At 36.5% G+C, this 23,456-nt stretch overlaps 1 protein-coding gene and 1 pseudogene across 1 annotated transcript; one reads left to right on the forward strand and one right to left on the reverse strand.

The window, feature by feature from the left end:
- The first annotated feature begins 18,023 nt into the window (after positions 1-18,023).
- On the forward strand, positions 18,024-18,383 carry LOC125818369 (ethylene-responsive transcription factor 10-like). Its single transcript, XM_049497902.1, has one exon. The coding sequence runs from the start codon at positions 18,024-18,026 to the stop codon at positions 18,381-18,383; it is 360 nt and encodes a 119-aa protein (XP_049353859.1).
- A 336-nt stretch (positions 18,384-18,719) lies between these two features.
- LOC125818370 (histone H4-like) lies at positions 18,720-22,675 on the reverse strand (annotated as a pseudogene).
- Between the last annotated feature and the right edge of the window lie 781 nt (positions 22,676-23,456).

Consider the following 23,456-nt stretch of genomic DNA (forward strand, 5'->3'; position numbering starts at 1 on the left):
CGCTGGAGATGTTTGTCAGAAAATTCATCATCAGAAAGCATGGTCAAGCAAACATCTCCGGCCATATTTGAAACTTGAATCGAAGACTCAATGTTGCACTTATCGCTTGATCCCTGAAACACTCGCTTAAACAAGAAATATGTCAATTTAGAAGCAAAATTGATGCTCAAGATTAAGATTTCAATGGAAGATAATAATCTATAATATGACTTGGAAGATTTCAAAGGAAACTTGGCATAAATTTCAAAAACAAGAAATCCAAATAAAACTCTAGGGTTTTATAATGTCCGAATCAAAACTTGAATAATACAGCTACAACTGTAGATAGAAGAACTTTGGAGCATTCCACGAGAACAAAATACGACAATATCAGAGAAGAAGATGTTTCAAACAATCATTACAGATGTTCAGCTGAAGTTCTACTGAAGTAAACCTGAATTTCAAAAGAATCAAATTGAAGTTTAACCAACGAAACAACTGAACAAGATCTCTAACAAGCACAACTACATCAACTGAAATCAAGGGTAACAACAATAAATTCCTCGAATATGTCAAAGGAGAGCAGCAAGTAACTGAACAACAAAAACATAGTGTGGATATTGCGAGCTGAAGACTAGAGGGTGTTTAAACAATTAATTGACTGCAATTATAGTTATGCATAATGCTGGGAACTAAAAAGGCCAAATCAAGAGGTTGTGCAATTATTTCTTCTCATATGAAATACACCAACAAATTTAATCTTTTACTAAGTTTTAACCAATAAGAAGACAGGCAAGAAAAAACACAAGCTTCTGATATTTACCTTTAAGAACTCAAATATGTGCAGCAGAATTGTACAGCAACAACAAGCACTTGCCCTACAGGGTAGAGAGACTATTTTCAATACACCCTCAAATTAAAAAAATGAGGTTAGCTGAGCCTTTATCGATACATTGATCAATAAGATCTCTAACTTGCACAACTTCATCAGCTGACACTAAGGGTAACAAAAATAAATTCCAAGAACACATCAAAGCAGAGCAACAAGTAACTGAACAATAAAGGCATGTAAATATCTCGAGTTGCAAGAATAATGTTAGTTTAATCAATTATTTGACGGCAATTATAATTATGCATAGCAATGCTGGGAACTAAAATGGCTGAAACAACAACCACATACCCTGCGTAGACATTACCACTACCTCATGTAGGTAGAGAAGCTATTTATGAAGGACCCTCGGCTCAAGAGGTGCATATTGCAATTATTTCTTCTCATAAGAAATACACCAACAAAATTTAATCCCAAGTTTTAAACCAATACGTAGACAGGCTAAGGAAAAAAATAAGCTTGAGACATTTACCTCTCAAAAATTAGAAATACGCAGCAGAACTATAATATAGAAAATAGATCCCCACATATAAGAAACAGAGTTGTAGAGAAACCCAGTGGCTCAAGCAAATTCAAAGAGAAAATTAGCACAAGTTTCAGCAAACCAAGAAGCGTGAAGCAGAACTGTAATAACAGAAAAGAGATTCCCACATAATACAAACCGAGTTGTAAAGAAATTCAATGGCTCTAGCAAAATCAAGAGAGAAAAAAATCATTAGCTTCTCAACCATAAGTAGTGGGTTCTGTTATCAACTTAACTTAGATGTTTTTAATAATAATACATACTTCGCTGAATGGTCATTCACAAAGAGTTGATTCAGTCATCAACTGAGTTTAAATGGTTTGAATAGCAACATATACTAAGAACAAACCAAACTTCCCAAGATGAGGCACCCAACAATTTTTTATAAACATAATTACTAGAAAAAAGATCTCTTTCCATTAATCGGGTAACAAGGAATTACATTATGGAGACCATAACAATCAGAAACAAAAGTAACCCCAACTTCAAAATACCCTAACCCCACAAACTAAAACACTAAATCTACAACACTAACACCCTAACCTCCAAATCTATATAAAGTCCTTCCCTGCCTCTTAAAGGCATACACAACATCCATAGCCGTTACATGGCATGCTCAGTGTATATCATACTGTGCCGGTTGATGTCGCACCCTGCAGTAGAAATCAGAAACTCCCTATTATCTTTGGTGTCTTCTCTTTTAATTCGATATGTCTCTGGAGTTATGCATCACATGAGGCGGCCACACCAAAATTGAAAAGAAAAAAAAAAAAAAAGAAAGAACTTGTGAATAGAGATTATCAGTATTTTAGAAATTGTCACAATAATGAAAGAAAACATACAAAGTTAATATTAGAGCCTGCTGAGAACTACTCATTCAACCACTACAACTTATCACTATACTACCACTAACTAATTAACACCTAACCTATACGATATGCTCGGTATTACTCCACCAATTGTGAACTTTCATTTCGCAACAACATCACCAAAATGGGGGAAAATAACACAATGAAATGAACGAACTCATACCATTCATGTGTCACTGTAAGTTGAGATGGATAATTTCTAATTGGAGATATAGTCCTTCGTCAGTGAAGTACTGATGAACCCGCTCAATTCTCCATTCATGTCCGATATCATAAACAACGAAGGCCCATCAAATTTAAAACTAATTTGCACAGTTGGATAAAGTGATAAGTGACATTAAAGAGTACAAAGAGATTACCTGGTAAACAAATGCATATCACCTAAACTGTCATATATTCACAAAGAATTGATTCAAATGTCACTTGAATTTAGATGGTTTTAAAGGCACCACATACTTATTGAATAGTCATTGATAGACGACGATTCCCTCAGGTGAGATGCGTTATAAGGAGGTGTGAGGAAGATGCCGCGGAGGAGGAACACAGCTGATATTAAAGATCCTTTACAGAGGAGAAGTTTCTGGCTCAAGACTTTTGATCCATCGAAAAAAGCTTCTAGGGCTTATGATACAACAGCGAGGAGGTATCACAGCCACAGAGCCGTAACTAAATTTCCACAAGATAACCTCAGAAATCACCCTTGCACTGTCAAAGAGCATGTGAAACCGTCATCGAATATTGAATGTATGACATTTCATAAGTCCCTTTTCTTTTAATTTCCTTTCAAATTCAAAAAATATAAAAGGAAAAAAAAATAAGATAGGACCGACTTCATTTTTTTCGAGAAATTTATGGATCAGTTCTGATTCTTTCTTGTTCTATTGATTCTTTCCAATCTTGATTCTTTTTTGATCCAGATGAATAGATCCCTGATTCTTTTCGGATCAAGATGTACAGACCCTCAATTATTTTCCGATCAAGATGTATAGATCCTTGATTCTTTCCCGATCGAGATATATAGATCCTTGATTCTTTTTTGATAGCGATGTATAGATTTTATTCATGGATCAACACGAAAATGTGAGTCAATGTTTGGTTCCGCGCTGAATCATCATTTTAATGCTCTGAATATCCATAAGAATGTTGGAGCTCCATTCCTTTGTTGTTGGTTTTTTGCAAACAAGCTTCTCGAGAAAATCGCGGGTGTTTTGGAGGTTATCTAGAGTAATATTAGTTACCTCATGTAGCCGTGATACCTCCTCACCGCCGGTCGTAAGCCCTAGCAGCTTCTTCAGTGTATCAAAAGTTCCAAGCAAAACACTTCTCCTCTGGCCAGGATCACTGATCTCAGTTGTGTACCTCCCCCGTGGCATCTTCCTCGCACCCCCTAAAACGCATCTCACCTGATGGAATCGTCGCCTTGCTGATTTTCCTCCTGCATCATTTGAAACCGATAGAAGAAATTTTCTATATGATGAAATGAATGAGTGAGCTAAAAAAGAAGAGGGCGAGTGGTTGATATAGATGTCTCTCAGGGGGGGTTTCTTGATGGAATCGCCGCCTTTTATTTTTCCTCTGCATTATTTGAAACACAGAAGAAACCTTTTATATGAAGAGAAGAAGAATGAATGAGCAAAAAAGGAAAAGGGAGAGTGGTTTATATAGACAGCTCTCAAGGGGGGTTTGTGAATACATGATATTTGAGTTGTTTAGGAAAACATCTACTAAATTATTTTAAAATTAGAAAAATGACTTCTCTAAGGAAAATAAATTTTATTAATACATTCCAAATTCAACATTTGTCGGATTATATATTATTTGCTATATTAGATGAGTGAGTGAGGATCTAGAATCAACATGATTGTTTTATCAAATTAAAATTCAATATTGAGGGCAATTTGGACTCTCAACAACATTAGGTAGACGTGTCATTTAAGCCTCATTTGTTTTCATTAAGATTTAAACGTCTGAATCTAAATGCACATTTGAATGATTAAAGAAAACATGACTTGCAATCACAAGGAAACAGAGAAATAAAGAATTTCAATACTATTATACACCAACAAGGGGAACCGCTCCGCTTTTATTTCTTGTGCTACTCTTTCAGTATATGTTTGCACATTTTGTGTATTGCATTCCACAATAAGATAAAGTAGCTGTCTTTTCCACATTATGAATATTATGTAGGAACTTTTTAAGCTTCTTCATTTATTTGTAATACATTGTTACTACCATTCTCTTTTTTTTGGGTTTGTCAGAAATAAAAAAATACATAGAAATTGGCAGTCAGCAATGACAACATGTACCTTAGATTGATGAGACAGTAAATATGGTTGTGAGCACTGATAGCCTGTTGCAAGAAAAGCAATCAATTATCAAAAGAAATGACGAACTCAATATATTACTAGGCTCCAAGTGCATGAAATCTTGATGAAGCTTAGAGTGTCTCAAATATTGGAAATATTCATACACACTTGTATAAATGTGTCTCAACTTTTGAAAAGTTACCTCAGCTACATAAATCTCCATTGCTGATCATGTATGGTTGGGCATCATGTAGGGGCCCTAAGATTTTAGCATTTCCGTCCCAGCTTGCTGGATTGGTGGATGTCATTCATAGCCCTATCGATACCTTTGTACTCACCAACAAGCAAGGACGCTGCTAATAATGGAATCTTGTCTATTGTTCAAGTTGAGCCAACCTTACTCTGCCATGTGCATCAAAGTTCAAAGAAGATATCCCCTTGAATGTCAGATCCCTCTAGTCCAAGATTCTCAAGATTTAATGAGCCTCATGTTGTCTCTGCAATAACACATTGAAATTGTCCAATATAATCCCTAGAGGATTGTGCATCTCCAGAAATTCAATGTCAACAATTGACTCCTTCACAAACGATACATCTGAAGTTGAAGAATCAGCTGAACCAGGAGTCAATTTGGATTTATATTTGCAGATCTCCTAGATTGGCAAAATGAACTCGCAAAAAGAATATCATGAAATTCCATTGAAAGACACTACTTCACATGTGTTGGTAAATTTTAGTAGTATGAGTTTTAGAAAGCAGAGAAGTCAAGAAGAATATTGGTAGAAGAACATTTTTATTGATGTCTTCAGATTTCATTTATAAGACTGGAATAAAAAACAGAAAGCAGTAAACCCACTACTAGCATATTCCTAACTGACTAACTTACTCCTAAATAATAGGAATAAATGGCTAACAACTAATTGACTGAGTCTTATCTAATATAATGCAGTAAAAGTAAAAGTGCAGTTGAAAAAGCAAATTCCTAACACTCCTCCTTGCTTTGGAAACTGCAAACTCCAATTTTCTGTCTGAGAAGCTGAAACTTGCCGACTAGTAAAGGCTTAGTGAATATATCAGCCAATTGTTCTTCCGTCTTGCAGTAGACAAGAGTTATATCTCCATCTTTTTGCACTTCTCTCAAGAAAAAGAACTTGATTTTGAAGTGCTTAGTTCTTCCATGAAACATTGCTGCTTCATTGTCCACGAACACTTTGATGCTTCCAGTCGGTTCCATATGCAAATCAACCAGAATTTTCTTCAACCACAATGCTTGATTTACTGCTGCTGCAGCTGCCACAAACTCAGCTTCTGCAGTAGATTGAGCTACAATATCTTGTTTCTTACAACTCCATGAGAAAATTCCAGAACCAAGACTAAAACAGTACCCTGAAGTACTCTTTGCATCATCCTCGGAACCGCCCCAATCACTATCGGAATACCCACAAAGCTTCACAGGTTGACTCTTCTGAAACTTGACTCCATAGGTGATGGTTCCTTTGATGTATCGCACAACTCTTTTGGCTGCCTGCAAATGTACTTCACTAGGACAATGCATGAATCTTGATAAAACACTTACAGCATACAATATATCAGGTCTTGTTGCTGTAAGATACATTAAACACCCAATGAAACTTCTGAAGTAAGTCTCATCCACCTTTTCGGCTCCATCATCTTTACTTAGTTTCTCTTTTTGGTTCATGGGAGTACTAATCTCTTTGCAATTGTCCATTTTGAATTTCTTGAGAATTTCCTTTGCGTACTTTTTCTGGCAAACGAAAAACTCATCTTTTCCTTGTGTAATCTCCATTCCAAGGAAATATGTCATAAGACCAAGATCAGACATTTCAAAAGCTTGCATCATATCTTGCTTGAACTCCTCAATTAGCTTTTCACTGCTCCCTGTAATCAAAAGGTCATCCTCATAAGAGAAACAACAAGAATCTCACTGCCATTATGTTTAACATACAACGTGAATTCTGAAAGACTCTTTTCAAAATCGAGACCGAGCAAATAATCATCAATTCGACTATACCAAGCTCTTGGTGCCTGTTTTAAGCCATAAAGAGCTTTATGTAGTCGATAGACTTTATCTTCCTTTCCATCTATAACAAATCCTTCAGGTTGCTCAACATAAATTTCTTCTTCAAGAATGCCATTAAGAAATGCTGATTTGACATCCATTTGATGCACTTTCCAGCCACGTTGTGCAGAAACAGTTATAAGCAATCTGATTGTGTCAAGCCTAGCAACAGGAGCAAAAGTGTCAGAATAATCTACACCAAAAATCTGTGCATAACCCTTAACTACAAGCCTTGCTTTATGCTTGTTGATTGAACCATCAGCATTTAGCTTGGTTCGGAACACCCACTTTACCCCAATTACTTTTCTGCCTTGAGGTTTGTCAACAAGTTGCCATGTATCATTTTTTTCGATCTTAAACAACTCCTCCTCCATTGCATTTCTCCACTTGGGGTCTTTTAGAGCATCTTTAGGGTTAGCAGGTTCACGAATCGCAACATTGCATCTCTCATATATATCAGAGAGCAATCGAGTTCCCCGAACTGGTGGATCATCGTCCCTTTCATTTAACCACGAGCTTGTTTTCTGGATGGAATTCCTTGAGTCATCCCAATCCCATTCTTCATTCTCCATGAAGTGGACATCTCTGCTGATAATTATCTTCTCACCTTCAGGTTGAAAGATTTTGTATGCTTTTGAAACATTACTGTAGCCAATAAAAATGCCCGGGGCAGCCTTCTTATCTAGTTTATCCCGTTTGACCTGAGGTACATAGGTAAAACAAAGACAACCAAACACTTTAAGAAAATGCAGCGGAGGCTTGTATCCATACCATGCTTCAAAAGGAGTTTGATCTTTCACAGCTTTTGAGGGAAGTCGATTTTGTAGGAACACAGCTGTATTTGCTGCCTCTGCCCAAAACATTTTTGGCAAATTCTTTTCGGGCAACATACATCTTGCCATCTCCATGATATATCTGTTTCTTCTCTCACTAACTCCATTTTGTTCTGGAGTATAAGGAGCAGTAAGTTGACGTTCAATCCCTGCTTCTTTAAGTGAGGGAGTCCTTTGGGGTCCTCCAATATCGGTGTGAACCAGCTGCAACTTTCTTGTTGCTCTCCAAGTTGCCTTTGGGAATGGAAGTCTACTTTGTTTTCCAAATTGACAAGCCCGACAATTTTTAGAACTCGCTCCCAGTTTAGAAAGGTTCTCGACTATCACCAATTCTTGCATTTTGAGAAGCCCTTGATAATGATAGTGTCCGAGTCTCTTATGCCATAACTCGGAAGCATTTTCTCTTGCCGAATACACCACTTGTTCTTCCTCCAATGAATTTAATGAGAAACTTCTGCCTCTCATTTTGACTTTAAACAAGTCATGTCCTGAGGCTTCCTTGATCAAGCAATGTTTATCTTCGAAGTACAATTTGAAACCTTTTTCTAACAATTGACCAACACTTAACAAGTTCTGATCTAAATCTGGTACATAAAGAACATCGGAAATTGCTTTAGTACCTGATTGTGTTTCAATTGTAATAGTTCCCATTCCTTTTACCGGAATATAACCGCCATGACCTATTCTGACTTTTGTAACTCCAGTAGGCTTCAAGTCTTTAAAGATCTCTTTGTCATGAGTCATATGGTTTGTGCATCCGCTATCAATCAGCCAAGCCTCAGTTGAAACATTGCTTACAAAACACGATGCCACAAAGAGTTGATCCTCTTCCTGTTCATTAACAACCTGGGCATCTGTGTCTTGCTGCTGCAATTTACTCTTGCAAATAATTGCTTCATGCCCGAGTTGGTTGCACTTACTGCATTTAGCATCCGGCCTTTTCCAACACTTATACGGCGCATGACCATTCTTTCCACAATGCTTACAAGGAGGATAGTTTCCTTTAAAGCTACCTGTTTTGCTTTTGTTGTTGTAGCGAGCTGCTCCTTCTCTATTTGTTGGCTGGTTCTTCTTATTGTTTTTCTTTTTGTATCTTCCACTCTCTTCATGTTTGGCCGCCAATGCTCCCTCTCTGATTCCATCTTCTCTCATAACCCTTCTTTGTTCTTTGTTCTTGAGCCTGCAAGGAATTCAATAATTCCGCCAAAGTGATTTTTGACAGATCCTTGGTGTTCTCCAAAGTGGTAATGGTGGCTTCAAATCTTTCAGGGACAGTAACCAGAATCTTTTCAACAATACGCGAGTCTTTAAACTCAGAACCAAGTAATCTTACTCTGTTTGCTATGCTCATAAGCCTGTCAGAGTATTCTTTGATGGTTTCCGATTCTTTCATCTTTTGTAACTCAAAGTCTCTAATGAGATTCAGCACTTGCATACCTTTGATACGATCATCTCCTTCATATTCTGCCTTGAGATAATCCCAGATGGCTTTTGCTGATTTTAGAGACATGATGCGAGTGAAAATTGTTGAAGAGACTGCTGAAAAAAGACATGCCTTTGCCTTAGATTTTCTGGTTTTCTTGTCCTTGTGATTTTTGAGTTGAGCCATTGTTGGGTTTCCGGGTAGCGGAAGAACTTCATAGTCTTCCTCGATTGCCTCCCAAAGATCTAAAGCTTCGAGATAAGCTTCCATCCTCACTGCCCACATGTGAAAATTTTCACCATTGAAGACAGGAGGTGCCATTACCGAGAAACTTGAGCTTTCTTCCATTTTAAATCTTTTGCTGTTTCTGGTTGTGGTGCTTGAGTCACTTGAAACAATCACTCACAGAAATACCCACAGATCCCGCAAGATAAAAAAGCTCTAGATACCAATTGTTGGTAAATTTTAGTAGTATGAGTTTTAGAAAGCAGAGAAGTCAAGAAGAATATTGGTAGAAGAACATTTTTATTGATGTCTTCAGATTTCATTTATAAGACTGGAATAAAAAACAGAAGCAGTAAACCCACTACTAGCATATTCCTAACTAACTTACTCCTAAATAATAGGAATAAATGGCTAACAACTAATTGACTAAGTCTTATCTAATATAATGCAGTAAAAGTAAAAGTGCAGTTGAAAAAGCAAATTCCTAACAACATCTTAAAGATTTCCAAGAGGTCAATCTGAGTATGGAACTGAAAGCCTAATCAACTTTGACCTACCTCTGCACATTATAATTTTGAAAGGCAAATGCAGTATCAATCCGACCTAACAATGCCTTGTTTCAGAAATAATTGTTGAGGCACATGCATCATGCCTAGGTATTAGCAAAAGAATCTTCCATGTTTCAATGGGAAAGAAACCTTGGCTTGTGCATCATTTTGGCTTTCTTCTCAAACACCTTTATTTAAGATCATTGCTTATTAATCATGTATAGACGAACAAGTTATAATCATTATTAAAGTTTCTCCGCCACATAACAGGATAATTTAGTAGAATTATAACGAAGCAAGCTTGGCAGGAAATGAGCAAATACCAAAGGGACAGAAGTGACTCGATGTCCTATAAATAAACATGATACAAACTGGCTACAATCATGAATTGCAAAATACATCAGCATTTTTATGATTCTGTCAGCATATATTATTTCTACACATTAATAGAACACACAACTTTAATTAGCACAACTAAAACCTTAAAAGTTCCTATACTCCATGTTTACAGGGTAGGAGAGAGTTTGTCAACTTACCAACTAGTAAAATGTTTACTCATATGTCATGCTGCAGGATTAGAGCAACCACAAATAGCCAAGCTCCAGCAGGTGTATCAGTCATACCAGTTCCACCAGAATGATTTAGGAGAACCAGCAAATTGAAATCTCAAGTCTAAAATCCCCAAAAGAGAACCCTAACAGGAAGGCTGTTCGCAAAGGAAACTTGACGTAAATTTCAAAAACAACAAATCCAAGTAATACTCTATGGTTTTATAATGTCTGAATTAAACTGGAATAATAATACAGCTACAGTTGTACCTGCATCATGAAAAGATGCAGGTCGAATAACATCAGTACATTGAATGTAGCTGAGGAAAATAAATAACTGAACTGAAGAGGCTGAAGCAACATACTCAACTGAATGTAAAGCATAAGTAGAAATAAAACCATTTAAAAGATTTACAAATAAAATGTTAACTCAATGAAGTGTTAAATATAAATATGATAATGAAATACTCTTTACTCAATCAGGGAGATTCTTTAACCGACAACCATCACTATGAGCTTTGAGATGATATAGCATCTCGCCCACGTTGTCAGAATTGTCTTGTACCTTGTCGGGGTATTGAACATACTCAACTCATGGATCCATCTAATAGGCGTTCTCAGAGGCAGTGAGGAGTCGCCCAAATGTCGATACGATCCTATCCCACACTAGCTACATGGTTTATGGGGAATGTGAATTGACTAAACTCTTCCCCATATCGGTACTCACTACTATTCCCAAATATATGACTCAATGCCCAAGTAAAAATACTCTCTGGGTTGAGGTAAGTTCTCAAAAGGGCCTCTTTAAGAGGTAATTGCTCTGTACTCAATTTCTTGTAATCCCTGAAAGCTCTTTATACCATTCTGAAAAATAGTACTTTCTTTTCAACATAAAAATGGTACTTTTGGGAATACTTTAGTTCCCTTAAACTCTTATCAAAATAGACATTGATACTTTAACTTGCTATTGAACTCATGCTAACTTCTCAAAAATCAATTTAAGGAAAGATACTTGTTTTAAAGATTCTCAATCAAAACTCAGAAAGCAGGGTTCAAGTGGGATTATCAACATGAATAATTACTCAAAGATCTCAAAGCATAATATAGTGCAATTACTCATAATCAAGAATTTAGAATTCATAAATAATAACTCGACTCATATAAGAGACTCTTGAAGCTAAGGGTATAATCCTAGATTTAACTCTTACTGCCTGAATTAAGATGTAGGGCATGAGGACGAACTCAGTCTATCACTAGGAATAACCATACATACCTGGAAGAACAAAGCTCTTGGGAAACACAGAGATTGGCTTGAAAACCTAGCTTTTTCCTCTTGGATCCTTGCTCGATGACTTCAATTTAAGTTTCAAATATCGCTGGAGATGTTTGTCAGAAAACTCATCATCTGAAAGCATGGTCAAGCAAACATCTCCAACCATATTTGAAACTTGAATTGAAGTCTCGTTCTTGCACTTAACGCTTGATCTGAGCTTGATCCATGAAACACTCGCGTAAACAAGAAAGGTGTCAGTTTAGAAGCAAAATTGCTGCTCAAGATTAAGATTTCAATGGATGATAATAATCTATAATATGACTTGGAAGATTTCAAAGGAAACTTGGCATAAATTTCAAAAACAAGAAATCCAAGTAAAACTCTAGGGTTTTATAATGTATGAATCAAAACTCGAATAATACAGCTACAACTGTAGATAGAAGAACTTTGGAGCATTCCACGAGAACAAAATATGACAATATCAGAGAAGAAGATGTTTCAAACAATCATTACAGATGTTCAGCTGAAGTTCTACTGAAGTAAAACTGAATTTCAAAAAGATCAAATTGAAGTTTAACCAACGAAACAACTGAACAAAATCTCTAACTTGCACAACTACATCAACTGAAATTAAGGGTAACAACAATAAATTCCTTGAATATGTCAAAGGAGAGCAGTAAGTAACTTAACAACAAAAACATAGTGTGAATATTGCTAGCTGAAGACTAGAGGGTGTTTAAACAATTAATCGACTGCAATTATAGTTATGCATAATGCTAGGAACTAAAAAGGCCAACAAGAGGTGTGTAAGTATTTCTTCTCATATGAAATACACCAACAAATTTAATCTTATATTATGTTTTAACCAATAAGAAGACATGCAAGAAAAAACACAAGCTTCAGATATTTACCTTTAAGAACTCAAGCATGTGCACCAAAACTGTACAACAACAACAACATGCACTTGCCCCTACCTTTGGGGGTAGAGAGACTATTTTTGATAAACCCTCAAATCAAAAAAATGAGGTTAGCCGAGCCTTTTATTGATACATTGATCAATAAGATCTCTAACTTGCACAACTTCATCAACTGGCACTAAGGGTAACAAAAATAAATTCAAAGAACACATCAAAGCAGAGCAGCAAGTAACTGAATAATAAAGACATGTAAATATCTCAAGTTGAAAGACTAATGTTGGTTTAATCAATTATTTGATGGCAATTATAATTATGCATAACAATGCTGGGAACTAAAACGGCTGAAACAACAACTACATATATCCTGTGAAATCCCACAAGTAAGGTGTGGAGAGGATAGAATGTACGTAGACATTACCAATACCTCGTGTAGGTAGAAAGGTTGTTCCCGAAGGACCCTCGGCTCAAGAGGTGTATATTGCAATTATTTCTTCTCATAAGAAATACACCAACAAATTTAATCCTAAGTTTTAAACCAATACGGGACAGGCAAAGGTAAAAAATAAGCTTGAGACATTTACCTCTCCAAAATCAGAAATATGCAGCAGAACTATAATATAGAAAATAGATCCCCACATATAAGAAAAAGAGTTGTATAGAACCCAATGGCTCTAGCAAAATCAAAGAGAAAATTAGCACAAGTTCACAGCATATAAGAATTCGGAAATGGCCAAAATCTATCTCCACAAGGTAATGGTAAGGTCCGCATAAACTCTATCCTCCCCAAACCCCACTTGTGGTATTTCAGTGATATGTTGTTGTTGTCTCAACCATAAGAAGCTGATTTGGTTATCAACTAAACTTAAAAGCTTTCAAGAGCAATGCATACTTCCTAAACTGTCATTCACAAAGAATTGATCCAATCAACAGAATTCATACTCAATCTCATAGATAAATACAGATTTTTGAGGAAAATTGGATTTGATGAAAGTCGTATATACGGCTTGGACGGAGATCCTTCATATCAGTACAAATTCTTGTCAGTCTCCGAGGGATATCAAAGACTTGGAACTACATTGATAGACAAAGAATTTTCCTTCCTCACTACTATTTCGAGAGAAGCAATCGGCTTGGGAGGATGTCATCGGTTCGTTTCTTCTCTTTCCCTATCGGGAACTTCCTTTCTGAGTCGACATGCTTCCTTGTTTGCGAGAATTTCCTCCCTTTTGTGTTGCCTCCTCACTAAGCACTCTTCTTGACGTTTCCACCAATTGAATTTAGATGGTTTGAAAAGAAGCACATACTTATTGAATAGTTCATTGACAATAGGTTTATAAACGTCAACAGAATGCATAAGCTTTGAAGAACAAACCAAACTTACCTCTAAGCAGACAGGCAAAGAAAAACGCAAGCTTGAGATATTTACCTCCAAGCACTCAAACATGTGCAGCAGAACTATACAACATACCCTCAGCTCAAAAAGTGAGTTATTCAGGAAAAAAATGCAGCAAACCAAGAAACGTGAAGCAGAACTGTAATAGCAGAAAAGAGATTCCCACATAATACAAACAGAGATGCAAAGAAATTCAATGGCTCTATCAAAAGTAGTGGGTTCTGTTATCAACTTAACTTAAATGTTTTTATTAACAATACATACTTAGCTAAATTGTCATTCACAAAGAGTTGATTCACTCATCAACTGATCAACTGAGTTTAGATGGTTTGAAAAGCAACATATACTTAAGAACAAACCAAACTTGACAAGATGAAGCACCCAACAATTTTTTATAAACATAATTACTAGAAAAATGATCTCTTCCACTAATCCGGTAACACGAAATTACATTATGGAGAGCATAGCAATCAGAAACAAAAGTAACCCCAACTTCAAAGTACCCTAACCCCACAAACTAAAACACTAAATCTACAACCACTAACACCCTAACCTCCAAGCATGTGCAGCAGAACGGCACAACAACAACAACACGCACTTGCCCCTACCTTTGGGGGTAGAGAGACTATTTTCAATAAACCGTAAGATCAAAAAAATGAGGTTAGCTGAGCCTTTTATCGATACATTGATCAATAAAATCTCTAACTTGCACAACTTCATCAACTGGCACTAAGGGCAACAAAAATAAATTCCAAGCACGCATCAAAGCAGAGCAGCAAGTAACTGAACAATAAAGACATGTAAATATCTCGAGTTGCAAGACTAATGTTAGTTTAATCAATTATTTGACGGAAATTATAATTATGCATAACAATGCTGGGAACTAAAATGGCTAAAACAACTACATACCCTTTGAAATCCCACAAGTGAGGTATGGGGAGGGCAAAATGTACGTAGAGATTACCACTACCTCATGTAGGTAGAGAGGTTGTTTCCGAAGGACCCTCGGCTCAAGAGGTGCAAATTGCAATTATTCTTCTCATAAGTAATACACCAACAAATTTAATCCTAAGTTTTAAACCAATACGTAGAGAGGCGAAGGTAAAAAACAAGCTTGAGACATTTACCTCTCAAAAATCAGAAATGTGCAGCAGAACTATAATATAGAAAATATATCCCCACATATAAGAAACAGAGTTGTAGAGAAACCCAATGGCTCTAGCAAAATCAAAGAGAAAATTAGCACAATTTCTCAGCATAAGAATTGAAACGGCCTATCTACCTCCACAAGGTAATGGAAAGGTCCGCATAAACTCTACCCCCCCAAACCTCACTAGTGGGATTTCACTGGGTATGTTGTTGTTGTCTCATCCATAAGAAGCTGGTTCGGTTATCAACTAAACTTAAAAGCTTTCAAGAGCAGTGCGTACTTCCTAAAATCATACTCAATATCATAGATACATAAAGATTTCTGTGGAAAATCGTATTCGCTGAAAGTCGTACATACTGCTTGGAGGGAGATCCGTTATGTCAGTACAAATTCTTGTCAGTCTGCAAGGGATATCGAAGACTTGGAACTACATTAATAGACAAAGCATTTTCCTTACTCACTACTATCTCGAGAGAAGCAATCGGTTTGGGATGATGTCATTGGTTCATTTCTTCTCTTTTCCTATCGGGAGCTTCCTTTCTGAGTCCACATGCTTCCTTGTTCGCAAGAATTTCCTCGCTTCGGTGTTGTCTCCCCACTAAGCACTCTTCTTGACGTTTCTACCAATTGAATTTAGATGATTTAAAAAGAAACACATACTTATTGAATAGTAATTCATTGACAATAGGTTTATAAACATCAACAGAATGCATAAGCTTTGAAGAACAAACCAAACTTACCTCTAAGCAGACAGGCAAAGAAAAACACAAGCTTGAGATATTTAACTCAAACATGTGCAGCAGAACTATACAACAACAACAGACTGCAGGTCAAAAAGTGAAGTTATTCATGAAAAAATTGCAGCAAACCAAGATATGTGAAGCAGAACTGTAATAACAGAAAAGAGATCTCCACATAAGTGGGAGCACTACCTGCTATCTACCCGGCGATGCCATTGGGAGCAAAATCACAGTCCAAGGAAATTTGGAATTCTGTCTTGGAGAAATGTGAGAAGAAGTTGGTCAGATGGAAAGCACAATATTTATCAAAGGGGGGCAGGCTCACTTTGATAAATGCAGTCTTGGATGCCCTTCCTACGTACATTCTAACTTTGTTCCCAATACCTGCAGGAGTAGTACAGAGATTGGATGAACTAAGAAGGGATTTTTTTCTGGCGAGGAAACAAGAAAAGAAAGGGATGCCATCTGGTAAAATGGGAAGTTATGATCACCGGAAAAAAACAAGGAGGATTAGGCATCAAAAATTTGAAGAACCAAAGCAAGGCTCTAAAGCTGAAATGGTTGTGGAGATATGCTCATGAACCACACTCAATGTGGAGCAAGGTGATTAAACTGAAGTACGGAGAGATGGATTCATGGGTCACCAAGGAAGCAACCAATCCCTATGGTGTTACTGTTTGGAGATCAATTAGGAACTGGTGGCCTTTCCTAAGGAATCATATTACTATAACAGTACACAATGGTGTCAGGACACAATTCTGGAAAGATAGATGGCTTGGTAATCAAAATTTGTCAGAGATCTTCCCTGACATCTTTGACTTAGCACTACATAAAGACAGAACAGTGGCTGAAATGTGGTCTCCCCAAGGTTGGGATCTATCTCTCAGAAGGAATTTAAATGACTGGGAAGTTTGTAGATTAGTTGAATTCTTTAAAAGGTTGGAATCATTTCAAGGTTTGAAGGAAGGGGAGGACTGCCTATGGTGGACAGAGCACAACAAAGGAAGCTACAAAGTGAGCTCAGGTTACAAGGTCATGAACAGGGCTCCTCTAACCCTCAATTGGCCTTGGAGACAAATCTGGAAAACCAAAATTCCACTCAAGGTGGCATGCTTCACTTGGCTGCTAGCAAAGGAGGCAGTACTAACACATGAGAATCTGAGGAAACGAAACAACATTCTGGTGACACATTGTTGTTTATGTGGGGAGGCAGCTGAGACAGTTAGGCATTTGTTCTTACATTGCAAAATCACTGATCAATTGTGGAAAATTTTCATCAATCTCAGAGGCATTCAATGGACAATGCCTAGCATGATTGTTGACACTCTCTCAAGTTGGGAGGAAGCAGGAATTGAGGCAAAGAACATAAGTTATTGGAGGACAATTCCAGCATGCATCTGGTGGACCATTTGGAGAGAAAGGAATGCTAGAAGCTTTGAGGATAGAAGCGGATCCCTACAAATAATCAAAACAGATTGTATTCTGTTAGTATGTTTTTGGTGTACAAAGAGTTCCCCTGTAGATGCAGAAGCAATCCTAGAAGTATTAGAATCATATGCTAGGCTTGCTGTTTTTGTTCCTAGATTTTCATACCTTTTTGTAAAGGGGCTTTCAGTACTACATAAGTACTGGTTTATAATACAAATCGTTACCTTCTCAAAAAAAAAAGATCTCCACATAATACAAACAGAGCTGTAAAGAAATTCAATGGCTCTAGCAAAACCAGAGAGAAAAAGAAGGATTAACTTCTCAACCTTATCCTGGTCTTCCTGGTCTACTGACTGAATGTCAACTGAAACAAGTGGAGAATTACCCTGATGCTCCTCCTGGTTTTCTCAATTACCCTGATGTCCCTCCAGGTTTCCCGAATTACCCTACTGTTCCTCCTGGTTTCTGGAATTACCCTGCTGCTCCTCCTGATTTCCCGAATTATCCTGCTGTTCCTCCTGGTTTCCCAAATTACCCCGCTGCTCCTCCTGGTTTCATGAATTACCCTGCTGCTGCACTTGATTCAGTTGACATTCAGTCGGTAGACCAGGAAATTCAATGGCTCAAGCAAAGTAATGGGTTCTGTTATCAATTTAGAAGTTTTTAATAACAATGCATGCTTTGAAACTAATTTGCATGATTGGATAAAGAGATAAGAGACATTAAAGAGTACAAAGAAATTACCTGGTGTGCATACTTGTTAAACTGTCATTCACAAAGAATTGATTCAAATATCACTTAAATTTAGATGGTTTGAAAGACACCACATACTTACTAAATAGCCATTGTGAGACGACGATTCCCTCAGGTGAGATGCGTTATAAGGAGGTTTGAGGAAGATGCCACGGAGTAGGTACAAAGCTGATAATAAAGATCCCTTCCAGAGGAGACACTCTGTCTGGCTCAAGACTTCTGATGCATCAGAAAAAGCTGCTAGGGCTTACGATACAGCAGCGAGGAGGTATCACGGCCACAAAGCTGTAACAAAATTTCCTCAAGATAACCTCAGAGATTTTCTTGAGAAGTCTAGTTGTAAGAATGTCAATGATGATAATAATGATAATTCCAATCTTATGCTCCAAATTCAGACCAATGTTTTCAGGTCATCTTTCGAACGAGGCTGTGGTGGCGCTAACAACGACTGCAGTACTGTGCCTCTCAATCTTGAGATCACCCTTGCACTGTCCAAGAGCATGTGAAACCGTCATCGAATATTGAATGTATGACATTCCATAAGTCCCATTTTCTTTTAATTTCCTTTCAAATTCAAAAATATAAAAGGAAAAAAAAAATAATAATAAAGAGAGAGCTGGCCTCATTTATTTCGAGAAATCTATGGATCGATTCTGATTCTTTCTTTTTCTCTTGATTCTTTCTAGATCGAGATGTATAGATCCTTGATTCTTTTCAGATCGAGATGTATAGGCCCTCAATTCTTTTCCAATCGAGATGTATAGATCCTTGATTCTTTTCCAATCAAGATGTCTAGATCCTCGATTCTTTTTTCATAGCAATGTATAGATTCTATTCATAGATCAACACAAAAATGTGAGACGATGTTTCTTTGCGTGATGAATCATCATTTTGTTGCTCTGAATATCCATAAAAATGTTAGAGCTCTTTTTTTAATTTCTTCTTTTGTTGTTGTTTTTTGCAATAAGCTTCTCGAAAAAATCTCTGGTTTTTGGATGTTATCTTGAGGAAAATTAGTTACCTCATGATGTGGCAACCTACCTCCTCACCGCCGATCGTAAGCCCTAACAGCTTCTTTAGGTTATCAATAGTTTCAAGCCAAACACTTCTCCTCTGGGCGGGATCTCTGATCTCAGCTGTATACCTCCCCATGGCATCTTCCTCGCACCCCCTAAAATGCATCTCACCTGATGGAACCGTCGCCTTGTTGGTTTTCCTCTATATGATGAGAAGAATGAGTGCTAAAAAAGAAGAGAGAGTAGTTAATATAGATGTCTTTCAAGGGGATTTTCTTTATGGAATCACCGCCTGTTGTTTTTCCTCTGCGGTATCTGATAAAGGGAAGAACCCTTTCTATGAACTATGAAGAGAAGAATGAATGAGCAAAAAAGGAAAAGGGAGAGTGGTTTATATAGACGCCTTTCAAGGGGGGTTTGTGAATGTCACGTGATATTTGAGTTGTTTAGGAAAACATCTACTAAATCCATTTAAAATTAGAAAAATAACTTCTCTAAGGAAAATAAAGAGTAGAAACTTACCATGGAGAGATGGCGTCCACAACCATGGATGGAGCTGGAAATCCAAGCGGCTATCCAACTTCTCGTGATAGCGAGCTTGAGAAGAGTCTAGAACACTTCTTTGAACAATGCCTAGATTAGGAAACCTTTGATTCCTTGTATTGTTTTTGGGAATGGACCATTTGGGCCTGAATTGTAAGGAACTAGTTTCCTTTGTTTTTTAGTTAATAAAATAGGTGTAGATGTGGACCGAAAATGGTTTTATTAAAAAAAAAATCCATTAATACATTCCAAATTCAATATTTGTCGGATTATATATTCTACTGTATTAGAAGAAGAGTGAGTTAGGATCTAGAATTAACATGGTTCCTTTATGAAATTAAAACTCATTATTGAGGGCATTTTGGACTCTCAACATCATTAGGTAAAAGAAGTGTCGTTTAGCCACAAACTAAACAGACACCGTACCATCTTGTTGTTTAGCCTCAAACTGAACAATTAACGCACAATCTTGCCTCTCTTTTCCACCTTTCCCCACAATGTTCTGATTTATTTTTCCTCTCTTTATCAAGTATTCAAGTTCCAGTGTTTGCTCTAACATTTGTTACATCGTTCACAACCATCATTTGATAATCCATTATTAAAAGAATTTAATGAGAGTTTGTATTTGTCGAAACACGAAGTGGTGTTGAAACTACTCATATACAATTACATATAGTGATCACAAAGCTTAAAATCACTAAGATGGAGCAACTAAAACCATAAAAGTTCCTATTTACAGGGTTGAGTTGAGTGATCATCTGAAATATCAAACTGTAAAAGTCTATGGTTGCATAATTTCCAAATAAAAACACGAATAATACGGGTACAACAGTTAACAGACAGAACTTTGTAGCATTCCACCGAACAAAATATGTCATATGTGAGGAAAAGGTGATTTGAACAATCACAACAGAAGTTCATTTGAATTTCAGTAAGATCCAATTGAACTTTAACCAACAAAACAACTAAACAAGACCTCTAACTTGCACAACCACATCAACTAGCATTAAGGGTAACAAAAATTATTATGATTTGTAATAATTTTTATTTAGTTTCTCACTATGCAATTTTAAAAAAAAAAAATTGAAAATTGTATATCTGGATTCCTATCGAATATTAATTAGTTTGAACCTCATATTTAAAAACCAAGAGGAAAAAATTAAAATAGGGGGAGTATCTTTTTTAATGTTCACTAATGAATGACATCACCGTGAACAAAACAAATAACCAAAAATTCAAGAGAAAGTAATGTAAGTCCGACGTGAGCAATATACCTTTGATGTCAAGCACACATCAATATTAGGGGTGTCATAACAAGTATTTAATAAAAATAAATTCTATATTATGTTTATATAAAACAGATCAAGAAAAAATATATCATTTAAAAAACATTTTTACACGATTCCACATATGTTAATTTCAACTTTTAGACGGACAGGATAGAGTGAGTTATGATTGTATGGGCTAACTGTGGAGAAACTTCTACGGCTCGCCTCCATCTCAGAAAGTATTCAGTTCGATATTCAGCTAACCCAAAGAATTTGGAAGTGTTAAATAAAGAATTTCAATACCATTATACACCAGCAAGGGTAACCTCTCCTCTTTTATTTCTTCTGTTACTCTTTCAGTATACACATAAATTGCAGATTGTGATCACAAAGTTGAAATCACCAAGATAGAGCAACAAAAACCACAAAATTCCTACTTTACATGTTTACAGGGTAGGGTTGAGTTTGTATACTTACCAACAAGGAAAACATTTACTCATATGTCATGCTGCAGGATTAGAGCAACCATAAATAGACGAGCTCCAGCTGGTGTACCAGTCATACCAGTTCCACCAGAACTCTTTAGGAGAATCAGCAAGTTAAACTCAAGTCTAAAATCCTCAAAAGCACACCCTAACAAGAAGGCTGTTTACAAGGAAACTTGGGTTAAATTTCAGAAACAACAAATCCAAGTAAAAAGTCCAGGTCTATATAATTTCCAAATCAAAACTCAAATAATTCAGCTACAACTGTAGATAGAAGAACTTTGTAGCATTTCCACAAGAACAAAATATGTCAATATGAGAGAAAAGGATGTTTTGAACATTCACTGCAGAAGTTCAGCTGAAGTTCTACTGAGGTAGACTAAATTTCAACAAGATCAAATTGAAGTTTAACCAACAAAACAACTGAAAAGATCTCTAACTTGTGCAACTACATCAACTGACATGAAGGGTAATTATAATAAATCCCTTAAATGAATCAAAAAAGAGCAGCAAGTAACATAACAACAATAAGTGCATAAACATCAACAGTATGTATGAGCTTAGAAGGACAAACCAAAATCACCTTTAAGCAGACAGGCAAAGTAAAAACACAAGCTTGAGATATTTACCTCCAAGAACTTTAAACATGTGCAGCAGAACAATATAACAACAACATACCCTCAGGTCAAAAAGTGTAGATATTCAAGAAAAAGATTGCAGCAAAACAAGAAACGCGCAGCAGAACTGTAATAACAGAAAAGAGATCCTCGATACAAACAGAGCTGCAAATAAAAATCCAACGGCTCTAGCAAAATCAAAGAGAAAAAATCATTAACTTTTCAACCACAAGGAGCTGGTTCTGCTACCAGCTTGACTTTTAATTCATAGAGAATTGATTCAACCATCAATAGTTTGAAAAGCAACACATTTAACAACAAGCAAAACTTGCAAAAATGAGGCACCCAAAACATAGTAGGTGCAATATAAATCAAGAAGAGAACAATTGCAATTACTAGAACATGATCTCCTTCCATTAATTGTGTAACAAGGAATTACAATATCGAGACCATACAAACATAATCAAAAAGTAACCCCAACTTAACTAAAACACCAAATCTACAACCACTAGCCAACACCCTAACCTCCAATCCATAAAGGGTCCTTCCCTGCCTCTTAAGAGCATAGAAAATATCCATAGCCATCAGAGTCTTTCTCCTAGCATGCTCTGTGTATGTAACAGCATCACAAACCACATTTTCAAGAAAGATCTTAAGCACTCCACGAGTTTCCTCATAAATCAATCCAGAAATACGCTTCACACCACCTCTACGAGCAAGCCTACAAATAGCTGGCTAGGTAATACCCTGGATGTTATCTCTTAGAACCTTCCTGTGCCTCTTGGCTCCTCCTTTGCCTAATCCCTTGCCTCCCTTACCACAGCCTGACATTTTTCAATAATTTTTAGGGTTTTGAAATTGAATTTGGAAGATTGAAAGAGAAGATATTTGTTGGATTATATATTCTACTATATTAGAAGAGTGAGTGAGGATATAGAATCAACATGGTTGTTTTATGAAATTAAAACCCCAATATTGAGGGCATTTTGGACTCTCAACAACATTAGGCAAAAGATGTTCATTTACACCTCATTTGTTTTCAGTAAGATTTAGACATCTGAATATGTATGCAAATCTAAATAATTAAGATGTTATTTGAAAATTTGAACACTGAATGATTAAGACTTTGTCTTTCAACATCTAAGTGCACATAATTTATTTATATGTACATAAAATAAAAAATTTAATAAATATTAAAAAAAAAAATCATAATTTGATTTTATTTTTTTTAAAATACTTATGCTTGCTAGTGATGGTGAAGATAGTTTTTAGTGGTGGTGGTGATGATAATAGTTATTGTTAGTGGCTAGTAATGATGGTATTATAGTTATGACGGTAGAGGTAGTTGGTGTTGTAGTGACTGTCATAATGGTGGTAATTGGTAGTGGTGTTTGATGGTTGCAACGGTGAAGTTGGTTGATGTTAATAATTGGTGGTGTTGATGGTGGTGATTGAAGAATGTGTGGAGGTTTATAACGTGCTTGTGGTAGTTGGCGGTGGTGCTAGTTATGATGATAGAGGTTATTGACCACAATGGTGGTAGTGGCTGATGCTAGTGGTAGAGGTGGTGGTGGTGGTGGCGGCTGATACTAATGCAAATATCTCATTATGAGAGAAAAAGATGTTTGAACAATCAATGCAGAAGTTCAG

Source organism: Solanum verrucosum, unplaced genomic scaffold, assembly GCF_900185275.1.
Source record: "Solanum verrucosum unplaced genomic scaffold, falcon-dt-bn FXZP01000253.1, whole genome shotgun sequence".
NCBI classification, from domain to species: Eukaryota; Viridiplantae; Streptophyta; class Magnoliopsida; order Solanales; family Solanaceae; genus Solanum; species Solanum verrucosum.